The sequence below is a fragment of the Scyliorhinus torazame genome, chromosome 30 (assembly GCF_047496885.1).
Source record: "Scyliorhinus torazame isolate Kashiwa2021f chromosome 30, sScyTor2.1, whole genome shotgun sequence".
Classification (NCBI taxonomy): Eukaryota; Metazoa; Chordata; class Chondrichthyes; order Carcharhiniformes; family Scyliorhinidae; genus Scyliorhinus; species Scyliorhinus torazame.
This window is the reverse complement of record NC_092736.1, coordinates 10948400-10961096: the sequence shown is the minus strand read 5'-3', so window position 1 is coordinate 10961096 and position 12697 is coordinate 10948400. Positions and strand designations below refer to the sequence as shown.

The 12697-nt window shown below is 50.3% G+C and overlaps 1 protein-coding gene across 2 annotated transcripts in view; it reads right to left on the bottom strand.

Moving 5' to 3' along the window:
* Positions 1–7864: 7864 nt before the first annotated feature.
* Positions 7865–12697, bottom strand: part of islr2 (immunoglobulin superfamily containing leucine-rich repeat 2) — a 10338-nt gene continuing 5505 nt past the window's right edge. For both annotated transcript variants that reach the window (XM_072492808.1, XM_072492807.1), the window contains exon 2: positions 7865–11583. In XM_072492808.1, the coding sequence (XP_072348909.1) occupies positions 9565–11583 (2019 nt within the window). In that variant the 3' untranslated portion in view covers positions 7865–9564. The remainder of the gene's footprint in view (positions 11584–12697) is intronic.

Genomic DNA, 12697 nt, shown 5'->3' with positions numbered 1-12697 from the left:
TAAGCGTTGGGTGTTCTTTGTGTTTCTTTTTTTTTACAGATTTTGAGTACCCTACTCATTTTTTCCAATTAAGGGGCAATTTAGCGTGGCCAAGCCACCTACCCTGCACATCTTTGGGTTGTGGGGGCGAAACCCACACAAATACGGGGAGAATGTGCAAACTCCACACGGAGGGTGACCCAAGGCCGGGATCGAACCTGGGACGTTGGCGCCGTGAGGCAGCAGTGCTAACCACTGCAACACCGTGCTGCCATAGCATTAGGTGTTCTGATGGGATCGGTCTGTGCCCAACAGCACTGATTGTACAAAACAGGAAAATGACAACGATCAGTCCCCATTGAATTAATTTTAAATGTGCTGTGTTAAGTATCCCTTTAACCTAAATGGAGGAAGATGAGTTCTGATGATGAACTGGCAACTTGTCATTTGCATTCTCCCTCTTTCTACCCCTCCCCCTCCTGTCCCGAGGGGCAGCCCCGGCTCTCAAAGGTCCTCCTTGAATAATTTAATTCTGATTGATTCTGACCTGCTACATTTCAAACCGCTTGGATCTTTTACTCAAATCCATTTATATGGAAATGACATGTGACACTTGCTGAATGAACCCAGTGACTTAAGGCAATATTTCCTCAAATTGGAACCAGGAGGCTGAAAGCATGAATTTCCAAAAGTGTCTGGAGAAAAGCCCAGAATATACATCGCTGCATAGACAACTCTCAATTGTCCATGACCGTTGTGTAGATCAATCTGATAGGGGCACACATGGCAGACCTGTAGCACAGTGAGTCAGTACGGACAAATCTGTCAGTGCAGAGACCTGACTTCCTGTATTGCAGAGATCGACCCACTGTACAAACCTGCTTCCAGGTGGTCCAACCCCACGCCCACTACCATCTAGAAGGACATGGGCAGCAGATACCTGGGAACCCTACCACATGGAGGTTCTCCTCCAAACCACTCACTATCCTGACTCGGAAATATATCGGCCGTTCCTTCACGGCCGCTGGGTCAAAACCCCAGGACTCCCTCTCTAACAGCACTGTGGGTGTACCCACACCATGCGGGCTGCAGTGGTTATAGAAGACAACTCAGAACCACCTTCTCAAGGGCAATTAGAGAACCACAGGAGGGCATTTAGCCCATCGAGTCCGCACAGATCCTCTGAAAGAACTCCCTACCTAGGCCCACTTCTCCCACCTAACCTGCACATCTTTGGACTGTGGGGGAAACCGGAGCACCCGGAGGAAACCCACGCAGACACGGGGAGAACGTGCAGACTCCGCACAGACAGTGACCCAAGATTCAGAATCGAACCCGGATGTCTCTCCCTGATGCTGTGAGGCAGCAGTGCTAGCCACTGTGCCACCATGCTGCCCCACAGCATCATAGAACGTAGAATTTACAGTGCAGAAGGAGACCATTCGGCCCATCGAGACTGCACCGGCCCTTGGAAAGAGCACCCCACACCTCCACCCTTTCCCCGTAACCCAACCTAACCTTTTTGGACGCAATTTATCATGGCCAATCCACCTACCTTGCACACCTTTGGACTGTGGGAGGAAACCGGAGCACCCGGAGGAAACCCACGCAGACACGGGGAGAACGTGCAGACTCCGCACAGTCAGGAACCCAAGCCAGGAATCGAACCTGGGACCCTGGTGCTGTGAAGCAACCGAGCTAACCACTGTGTTACCGTCTCGCCTATTGACGATGGGCAATTAATGCTGGCCTCCTAACTCCCAAGAATGAATTTTTAAAAATGTTTAATTAAAAGCTATGATTATGGAGACTGATCATTGGGAACTTTAATTTTTATTCATGCTGGCCTGATTGTAGAAAACAAAACCATCTATGTTCCAGTAAGGAATGAAACACATCTGATGGTCACTTTGGGTCCTCTGTATTCAACATAAATCCTTAGAGATTGACAAAAAGTGCAGACATGTTCCCAGGTGCAACATCTATGACAATAAGTGGGAATTGTTAGGAGAGACTGCGGTGTAATGGTTAAGTCACTGGACTCGTACTCTAGAGACCTCAGGTTAATGCTCTGGGAACGTGCATTCAATTCCCACCACGGCAGCTGGTGGAATTTAAATCCAATTCATAAATCTGGAAGTTGGAGTGGCGCAGTGGTTAGCACTGCTGCCTCACGGTGCCGAGGACCCGGGTTCGATCCCGGCCTGGGGTCACTGTCTGTGTGGAGTTTGCACATTTTCCCCGTGTCTGCGTGGGTCTCACCCCCACGACCCAAAGATGTGCAGGGTAGGTGGATTGGCCACGCTAAATTGAACCTTATTTGGGAAAAAATGAATTGGGTACTCTAAATTAAATAAATAAATCTGGAAGGGAAAGTTAATCCCAACGATGATGACTTGGACAGCTATCATTGACTGTTGGTTCAATAATGCCCCATAGAAAATGAAAAAAAAAGGGAAGGAAATCTGCCATCCTTACCCGGTCTGGCCTACATGTGACTCTGGAACCACAGCAATGTGGTTGACTCTTCAATGGCAGAGCCAGCCATTCAGTTCAAGGGTAGTTAGAAATGGGCAACAAATGCTGGCCTTTCGAGCGATGTCCATACCCAAATCCCATTAAAAAATAAAGGAAACATTGATGTCGGGATTCTCCGTTGCACCAGCAGAGCATCCACGCCTGAAGATTTCCCGACCGTATGGGGTTGCCCTCAATGGGAAACCCCATTGGCCGGCTGCCAGAACGGAGTATCCTGCCCCGTATATGTTACCCTGACCGAATATGATTACTTCCAAATGTCATCATTTAAAAAAATATTTAGAGTACCCAATTCATTTTTTCCAATTAGGGGGCAATTTAGTGCGGTCAATCCTCCTACCCTGCACATCTTTGGGTTGTGGGAGCGAAACCCACGCAGACACGGGGAGAATGTGCAAACTCCACACGGACAGTGACCCAGAGCCGGGATCGAACCTGGGACCTCGGCGCCCTGAGGCAGCAGTGCTAACCACTGCGCCACCGTGCTGCCCAACTCATCACTTTGTAAAGCTTCAGTGATACTCCAGATGCTCTCTCATTTGCTGAACGTTTCCGAGATTCTTTTTTTAAATATCTAACTCACCTTTGAGGCAGGTCTCTTTCCCCTGATTCGGCAGGTTGTGGGTTCGACTCCGGCTCCTGTGTAAAATCGAGGCTGACTCGGGTGGTTCTGAGGGGGTGCTACGCTGTCAGAGATGCCGCTGTTCATTTGAGGGAGTAAACCGAGGCCCTCTCTGCTCTCTCAGCTGTATGGATCAGATCCTGAAACACACTTTTGTAGCACAACAATGGAGTTGGAGAATCATAGAATCCAAACAGTGCAGAGGCAGGCCATTTGGCCCATCAAGTCTGCACCTACCCTCTGAAAGAGCACCCTATCTCGACTCATTCCCCTGCCCTATCCCTTTAACCCCACATAACCCTTTGGACTCTTGGGGGCAATTTACCATGGCTAATCCACCTAAGATGCGCATCTTTGGACAGTGGGAGAAAACCAGAGCACCTGGAGGAATCCCACGCAGGCAAGGGGAGAACGTGCAGACTCCGCACAGACAGAGACCCAAGGGCGGAAATTAACCTGGGACCCTGGCGCTGTGAGGCAGCAGTGCTAACCACTGTGCAACCATGCCGCCCTGGATGGACAATAGTTATCTCTCAACCAACATTATTCAAAGCTGTTCTGGTCATTATTATACTGCTGATTGAGGAGCTTGCTGTGTGTACATTAGCTATAGCAACTCCTGTGTTTCACTAGAAAGTACACTTCCAAAAGTACATTGGCTCAAAAATGCTTTGGGATATCCTGCGGTTGGGAAAGTTGCTATATAAATGAAAGTCTTTGCAGCAACTGGCGAAAATGATTAGTTGTTTAGCAGAAAGTTGCTGTCAGAAAATAGATAAAGACTCAAATGTCAATGTTAACCAGAATGGAACTGATAACCTGTTCAATCTATGGTGCTGGCTTGTCTGGTAGTTAACAATGAGTCTGAGACACAACCGAAGACCTGAGTACGTAATCTAGGCTGACAATAGATTTGCATTAAAGCACACAATATTCTGAATGAACTGCATAGGGCAGTCGCTGAGATTGTGTCCACTGGTCTGGGAATCTAAAACACAGGAGGGGGCCAGGGTGAGGGGGGTGGGGGGATGCAATCTGCAATCTCAGGACAAGAGGTTGATCATTTGGGACTGAGATGAGGAGAAATTACTTCACTGAGAGGCTGGTGAACCTTTGGAACTCTCCACCCCCGAGGGTTGTGCATGCTCCATTGTTGAATAATTTTAAGGTTGGGACAGACATTTTGGCCTCTCGGCGAATCAAGGGATTTGGCGAGTGAGTGGGAAAATTAAAAATTGATGCTCAATGATCACATTGAGTAGCGGAGCTGGCTCAATGAGCTATATAGTATACTCCTGCTCCTGTGTGTCTTCATAGAATCATAGGATCCCTACAGTACAGGAGGCCATTCAGCCCATCATGTCTGCACCGACCCTCTGAAAGAACACCCTACTTAGGCCCACTCCCCCACTCTATCGCCATAACCCCTGCGAACATTTTGGACACTAAGGGGTAATTTATCATGGCCCATCCAACTAACCTGCACACCTTTGGACTGTGGGAGGAAGCCAGAGCACCCGGAGGAAACCCATGCAGACACGGGGAGAACGTGCAGACTCCGCACAGGCAGTGACCCAGCGGGGAATCGAACCTGGGACCTGGTGGAGTGAGGCAGAAATGTTAACTGTGCGCCGTGCTGCTCCATTGTTTCCTTGCAGTACTGTCGGGGGAGTTGCATTTTCAATCATAGCCTATTTTAATAGAGGAATTTAACCAGGTCCCTGTTCAGGTCGATGGGCAAAGTTGTAATGGGAAGACACTTGAGGTTCAAGGGAAAACCCGTGGGAAGACTGTGGGGTGCATGTCTGGAGGTTTAAGACCAAGAGAGATGAAGACCTTGTTCACCTTGTATCTATTTGCTCCCTCCTGGCCCTTAATGATAACCATAAGAACATAAAATGTAGCAGCAGTAATAGGCCATTCGGCCCATCGCATCTGCACTGTCATCAATCATCGCCTTTCTCCTGCCTTCTACCTGTAACCCCTGATCCCCTTATTTATCAAGAACCTATCTATCTCTGTTTAAAGACACTCAGTGCTTTGGCCTCCACAGCCTTCTGTGGCAAAGAGTTCCACAGATCCACCACCCTCTGGCTGAAGAAATTCCTCCCGATCTCAGTTTTAAAGGATCATCCCTTCATTTGAGGCTGTGCCCTCAGGTTCTATTCTCTCCTACCAGTGGAAACAGCTCCTCCACGTCCATTCTATCCAGGCTTCTCAGTATTCTGAAAGTTTCAATAAGATCCCCCTCATCCTTCTAAACCCCATCTAATATAGATCCAGAGTGTTCAACCATTCCTCATACGGCAAGTTCTTCATTCTAGGGATCATTCTTGTGAACCTCCTCTGGACCCTCTCCAAGGCCAGCACATCCTTCCTTAGATACGGGGCCCAAAATTGCTCACAGTACTCCAAATGGGCTCTGACCAGAACCTTATACAGCCTGAGAAATACATCCCTGATCTTGTATTATAGCCTTCTCGACATGAATCTTACATTTCCTGTAGGTTTCCTATGGCAATCCCTGTTTACATTGTTTGATCTATTTCATCTCAAATCATACATTTGTATTCAGAGTAACAACACGTCGAAGGCACTTGGCTGGAGGTGAAAAGCAGAATTTCGGAATGAGTCGCACAAAGGGAAACAGATGACAACTGGTTTGGTCAAAGAGGGTCAGTTTCAAATAATGTCTTAAAGGGGAAGAGTCGGATTGTGAGCTGGAGAGATTTAGGGAGAGAGGATTCCAGGGCCAGAGCTTCCGAGGAATTGCAATCACACCCTGCTCCTTTTCGCTTGTGGTGGAATGCAGCTTTGCTTTTCCTGCCCGACCCCGCGACTCAGGCCGGCCGGGAATAGTGCAGAGCAGAAGTTCAGGAACCCTCTCGGCCGAGTGAGGCGGCATCGGGGTGAGTGAAGACAAGCTCCCTTTGTTAACATGACTAGCTTCCATAAAGCAGATAAGTTTAAAGGTCCCAGCCGCTTTGAGAAGCCAGGGAGGAGGCTGAGATAGGGGTGTAGGTTGAGTATGTCGGGGAGGATGGGGTCTGGTGAATTGGCTGCTGGGGAGGAGGGGGGGGGCAGGGTGGGTCTGGGAGGGCCGGATAGGGAGATAAGACAGAAAAGTGGAATTGAGGGGCAGCACGGCGTGCAGCGGTTAGCACTGCTGCCTCATGGCGTCAAGGTCCCAGGTTTGATCCCGGCTCTGGGTCACTGTCCGTGTGGAGTTTGCACATTCTCCCCGTGTTTGCGTGGGTTTCGGCCCCACAACCCAAAGATGCGCAGGATAGGTGGATTGGCCACACTAAATTGCCCCTTAATTGGAAAAGATTAATTGGGTACTCTAAATTTGGAAAAAAAGGAAAGTAGAATTGAGGATAATCACATCAGATCAGTCGTGATCTCATTGAATGGCAGAGCAGGCTCGATGGGCCGAATGGCCTACTTCTGCACATACGTCTTATTCTGTGGAATTTGTTACCCCAGAGAGCTGTAGAAGCTGGGATGTTAAGTGTGTTCAAGGGTGATTGGTGGTGGTGGGAGAGTCGGAGGTGGGCTCTGCTGGTTATTTGGAGGGAAATGGTATGTAGTCAGGGTATTGGGAGGATAGTCGGGGGAGCGGGGAGTCGGCTGGGTGTGGAGAGGATAGTTAGGGGTGTGGAGGGTAGTTAGGGGTAGTTGGCTAACCGCTGGGTGTGTGGAGGGTAGTTAGGGGTGTGGAGGGTAATTAGGGGGTAGGCGGCTGGGTGTGTGGAGGGTAGTTCGGAGTGTGGAGGGTAATTAGGGGGTAGACGGCTGGGTGTGTGGTGGGTAGTTAGGGGTGTGGAGGGTAATTAGGGGATAGATGGCTGGGTGTGTGGAGGGTAGTTAGGGGTGTGGAGGGTAATTAGGGGGTAGACAGCTGGGTGTGTGGAGGGTAGTTAGGGGTGTGGAGGGTAATTAGGGGGTAGACGGCTGGGTGTGTGGAGGGTAGTTAGGGGTGTGGAGGGTAATTAGCGGGTAGAAGGCTGGGTGTGTGGAGGGTAGTTGGGTGTCCCTTTTTGGGGGGGGGGGTCAGGAGGCCCCATTTCACACGGGATGGGGGGTATCAGTACTAAAGTCATCCAGGAGTAAGAAGTGGTTTTAATTCTTCCAACTTAGAGGGCGGCACGATGGCGCAGTGGTTAGCATTGCTGCCTCACGGTGCCGAGGTCCCAGGTTCGATCCCGGCTCTGGGTCACTGTCCGTGTGGAGTTTGCACATTCTCTCCGTGTCTGCGTGGGTTTCAACCCAAAGATGTGCAGGCTAGGTGGATTGGCCTCGCTAAATTGCCCCTTAATTGGAAAAAAAAATTGGGTACTCTAAATTTTTTTTTTAAATCTTTCAACTTATCCTGGGTAACGATCCCTGTGAGAGTCGGGAACCATCAGAATTCCTGGAGCCTCTGATGGTTCCCTGAGCAGGATAGCTTCAAATTCCCTGACAATTCCCGTGCAATCCTTATGTGGGAAATCTGTGGCGGGGCAGAGGAGGGAGAGGAGTCCCCAAACCCATTTCTAGGGGGGAGGAGGTGGTGGTACCTCCAGAGATGGGACGTTCTGGGTCCCGCAGGACCCAAGCTGTTCAAGGCAGGGTCATCAATAGTGCATTAAACCGGGATAGTCCCAAACAACCAAGGCTTTTCATTCAATGAAGATTTGGGACCGATTGCAAAAAAAGGAGTTGGATCTGCAGTTTGCTAAGAGGTTGTTTTTTGGGGGTTTAATTTATTGAATACAGAGATAAGAGTTATATCAAAAAGGAGCGAGTAGTAGCGTGAGTTGATCGAGGCTAAAGCAGACATCACACATATACACACACAAACCCGACCCCACAACCACATCGCTCGTTAGCAGCAGCGATGTCCCTCCGAACCCCTTGTTAACACTAAATGCACTCTGTACACAACGGGCACAATGATATATTACAAAAAGACATCACTGTCATATAAAACGGACTCATGTCTTTTAACACAAACACAGTCCTGGCAGCAGCTGGGGAGCTGCAGAATGAGCTGGCAGGAAGAGAACTGAACAACATTGCACTTTATAAAAACACCGAGAGATAGATCACACACAACAGGGTCAGCGAAGCACATCTGTGGGATAGGTAGACAGACAGACAGATAGATAGATAGATAGAAGTACATAGACATTGGATGCGTAGATAGATAGATAATAGATGGGTAGATAGATAATGGATGGGTAGATAGATTGATAGATAATGGATGGGTAGATAGATAGATAGACATTGGATGGATAGATAGATAGATAGACAGACAGAGACAGATAGATAGATAGATAGATAGATAGAGACCGATAGATAAATAGATAGTCAGACAGAGACCGATAGATAGATAGATAGACAGACAGACAGGTAGATAGATAGATAGACAGACAGAGACAGGTAGATAGATAGATAGACAGACAGAGACAGGTAGATAGATAGATAGATAGAGAGATAGATAGATAGATAGATAGATAGATAGATAGATAGATAGAAGTACATAGATATTGGATGCGTAGATAGATAGATAATAGATGGGTAGATAGATAATGGATAGATAATGGATGGGTAGATAGATAGATAGATAGACATTGGATGGATAGATAGATAGATAGACAGACAGAGACAGATAGATAGATAGATAGATAGATAGAGACTGATAGATAAATAGATAGACAGACAGAGACAGGTAGATAGATAGACAGACAGAGACAGATAGATAGATAGCTAGACAGACAGAGACAGGTAGATAGATAGATAGACAGACAGAGACAGGTAGATATATAGATAGACAGACAGAGACAGGTAGATAGATAGATAGAAGTACATAGACATTCATGCGTAGATAGATAGATAATAGATGGGTAGATAGATAATGGATAGATAATGGATGGGTAGATAGATAGATAGACATTGGATGGATAGATAGTGAGTGGATGGATAGATAGATAATGGATGGATAGATAGACAGATAGATGGATTGATAGATAGGTAAATGATAGATAGATAGGTAGATAGACGGATAGACAGATAGATAGATGGATAGGTAGATGTCTGATGGATGGATGAACATGCTGCACAGAATAGGAAGGAGAACTTTGCAAAAGGGGAGAAGGCGGTGGTTTTATCGAGAAAGCACCGAGCCGATTGGACGTTGAGCAAATATTTCTGGAGCTGGTGTCCAAAGTTGGTCTGGATTGAATGTTCCTGCTCCCAGTGAGTTCCAAGGGATATTCCCGGCGGAAGCCTGGATTGGTCTTTCTCTCTCTGGAATCCCGGGAATGATGATGTTCCTATCTCAACAACAATATCCTGGAATGACGGGATTGGGACGCCACAGGTTACACTTGGGGGGGGGGGGGGGAGTGTGGTTTTTTTGGGGGAGCGGGATTTTGCCGGGATCAGCGCGCCGGCCGCCTGTAGTTGCCGTTAATTTCCTGGCTGATATTGACGGCCTCGGCGCCCAGGGGCAGGCGGTCGCTGTACTCCGATCCCGCCTCGAACTCCTCCTGGGTGGCTTTGCTGAAGGAGGTGGGGATGGAGCCGGGGGCCACACTGCCCTCGCCAGTCTCGCTGGCCGGGTACAGCTTCTCAGAGGCCGGCAGGGGGGAGCCGGGGGGCTGGGGCTCCAGCTCGGGGGCAGCTTGGCTCTTCACGATGAGTTTGTAGGTCTTGCCTTGGTACTTGTAGAGGAGGTGGCAGCAGGAAGCCCCCAGCAGAGGGATGGTGGCCAGGGCCAGGAGAAAACAGCTGACCACCACCATGATGAGCAGGGATGGGATCTTCCTCCTGGTGGTGAACACCACTTGTACCTGGCAGTCTCTCCCGCTGTAGGTGAGGCACAGGGTGTAATTGGAGCCGGGGTTCAGGTCCTGGAAGCGGTAAGAGTTGACTCCACTCTCAATCATTGACCATTGCACCATGGCGGCCCCCTTGCCCCCCTCCTGGGTGCAGAGGTACAGCATCTGCAGGTTGTTGCTGGGCGAATTCCGGAAAGGGGTTAGCCTCACCCTGGCATCCGTCTCGCTCACCTCCAGGGCGATCACCCCGAATTCAAAGGTGTGCTGCTTCATCTGGGAACTCTGGTTGAAGGCGTGGTTGGAGATGTAGTGACTGCCTGCCTTCTGGGAGCACATCTGGGCAGCGGGGGTGCCCATGGTGCCCGCCCCGGCCGGGATGCTGGCAATGGTGGTAATGCCCACTGCCCTGTCCTTGCCCCCTGGCTTGAGGACACTGTTCTTGGCCAACTTCAGGTGGGGCTTGCCACCGCTGGGGCTCAGGATGGGGTCCTTGCTGTAGCCTGGGTCGTACTTGGGGGAGGGGGTGGCAGGGGTCACCAGCACATTGAGGGTGGACTGGTTGCTGCCCATTGGGTTGCTGGCCAGGCAGGTGTAGCGACCCTCCTCCGATTGGCTCAAGTGGGGGATGATGAGGGTCCCATTCTTGAGGAGGACGAAGCGCCCCCCACTCTGCTTGCTCTTCAGGCTGAGGAGCCCATCCCTCACCTCCTCGTCCTCCCCCTCCTCCTCCTCCTCTCCCTCCTCCTGCCCATTGGCCTCGTTCAGCTCAATCTCCTTGCTGACTGTCCGGATCTTCCACTGGATGTGTGGTGGGGGGTTGCCGCTGGCGTTGCAGTGGAGGGCCAGGCTGGAGCCCTCGCTGAACTCTGCCTTGGGGTTACTGGGCTGGGAGCTGAGGGAAACCCCGGGGGCAATGCAGTGTAACTGGGGCATCTCCACCACCGGCGTCCCCCTGAGATCCTCGGGCTCCGAGCACTGGACATCCTGCTTCTCCGGGATGGAGATAAGCGCCTTGAGGACCCAGCCCCTTAGCCATTCCAGGTGGCAGTCGCAAGAGAAGGGGTTGCTGTAGATCTGGAGGTGGGACAGGGAGCTGAGGGAGTCGAAGGTGCCCTGGTGGAGGGTCTGGAACATGTTGCTGTTGATGCGTAAGGAGCGCAGGTCCTTGAGGTTGGTGAAGGCGTTCCTGGGGAGGGTGGCCATCAGGTTATTGTTCATCTTGAGGAGCTGCAGGGCGCTCAGGTTGTACAGGTCCTCCCAGGGGAACTCCACGATCTGGTTGTGGCTCAGGTCGAGGTTCTTGAGCTGCAGCAAGGGCGCCAGGGTGCCCTCCTCGATCCTGGCGATCTGGTTGTGTGCCAGCCACAGGGAGCTCACCTGCCCCAAGTCGGCGAAGGAATCCCGGAGCAGCGCCTGGATCTTGTTGGCCGACAGGCTCAGGGTGGTCACGTTGTGCGGGAGGCCCTCGGGGACCGCGGCGAAGTTCTTGTAGGCGCAGTCCGCGAACTGGTGTGAATACTTGTCCTGGCACACACAGGGCTCTGGGCAGGCATGCGCCACCCCCAGAGCGGCCAGGCAACAGGCGCTCAGAAACAGCAACCTCATATCCATCTTCACCCTCTGAAAGGTAATAGAACCTGGATCAGTTACACCTTCAATATCATTCACCCCCACCCCCTCGGTGTCAATGCACCTGCTGCCAGGAGACCCCTCGGCCCATCATGCCTGTACCCGCCCAATGAAAGAACCATCTAATTAAAACCCACTGCCTCTCCCCCCCCCCCCCCCCCAACCACGGGCCCTGTAATTGTCTCATTTTCAAATTTCATCCAATTTCTTATTTGGAAATTTGATCTATTCCCCCCGCCCTGACCTAGCGCTGAATTTCAGCCGGTCCCAACTCCCCCCCCCCCCCCCCCCCCTGAGCAATGAGCAAAAAAAATACTTCTTCTAAAACCCCTCGTCCTCCTTAAAACAAAACAAGTACCTGAAATCTGTGTCCTCTGGATAGCTGCCAGTGGAAATAACTTTTCCTTTATTTACCCCCCTCTCCAAAACTCTCATTGATGTCCAACACCCTCCTTCCCTCCGGGTATTCTCAGCTTCTCTCTATCCAGAGGACTGGAGATTCGGGGAGCCTCCTGTTCCCAGACGGATTCACATTCGCCCGGGAATAATCTGTGTTGACGCCTAATCAACGCACATTGTCCGTGCACCCTTGCCAACAGACACTCAAAGGTGCCAGTATCTCAGTCCTCTTTTATCTATATCTGGAGATATTATTCTCAATAATTACGGGCAGTCAGTTAGGATAACGAGATTCCAACTCGTTGATGGTTTTTTTTGGCCCCAAAAATAAAGAGTTGGAGAGAAGACAGATGTTTGAACAGCAAATCCTGATGTGCGCCAAGGTGCAAGTGAAGGTGGGGACGGGGGGCTGATTCCTGGGAGCGATTGCATTCAACCAGCTGGGGCCGGTTTAGCACACTGGGCTAAATAGCTGGCTTTTAAAGCAGACCAACAACAGGGTTCAATTCCCGTACCATCCCCGAACAGGCGCCGGAATGTGGCGACTCAGGGCTTTTCACAGTAAGTTCATTTGAAGCCTACTTGTGACAATAAGCGATTTTCATTTCATTCGATGTGTTAAACAGTTGCTCCCATCCCCCTCAACATAAACGGCCCAAATACACACACTGCACAAAAACATGGTGAGTTTCTGTTTTAAAATCAC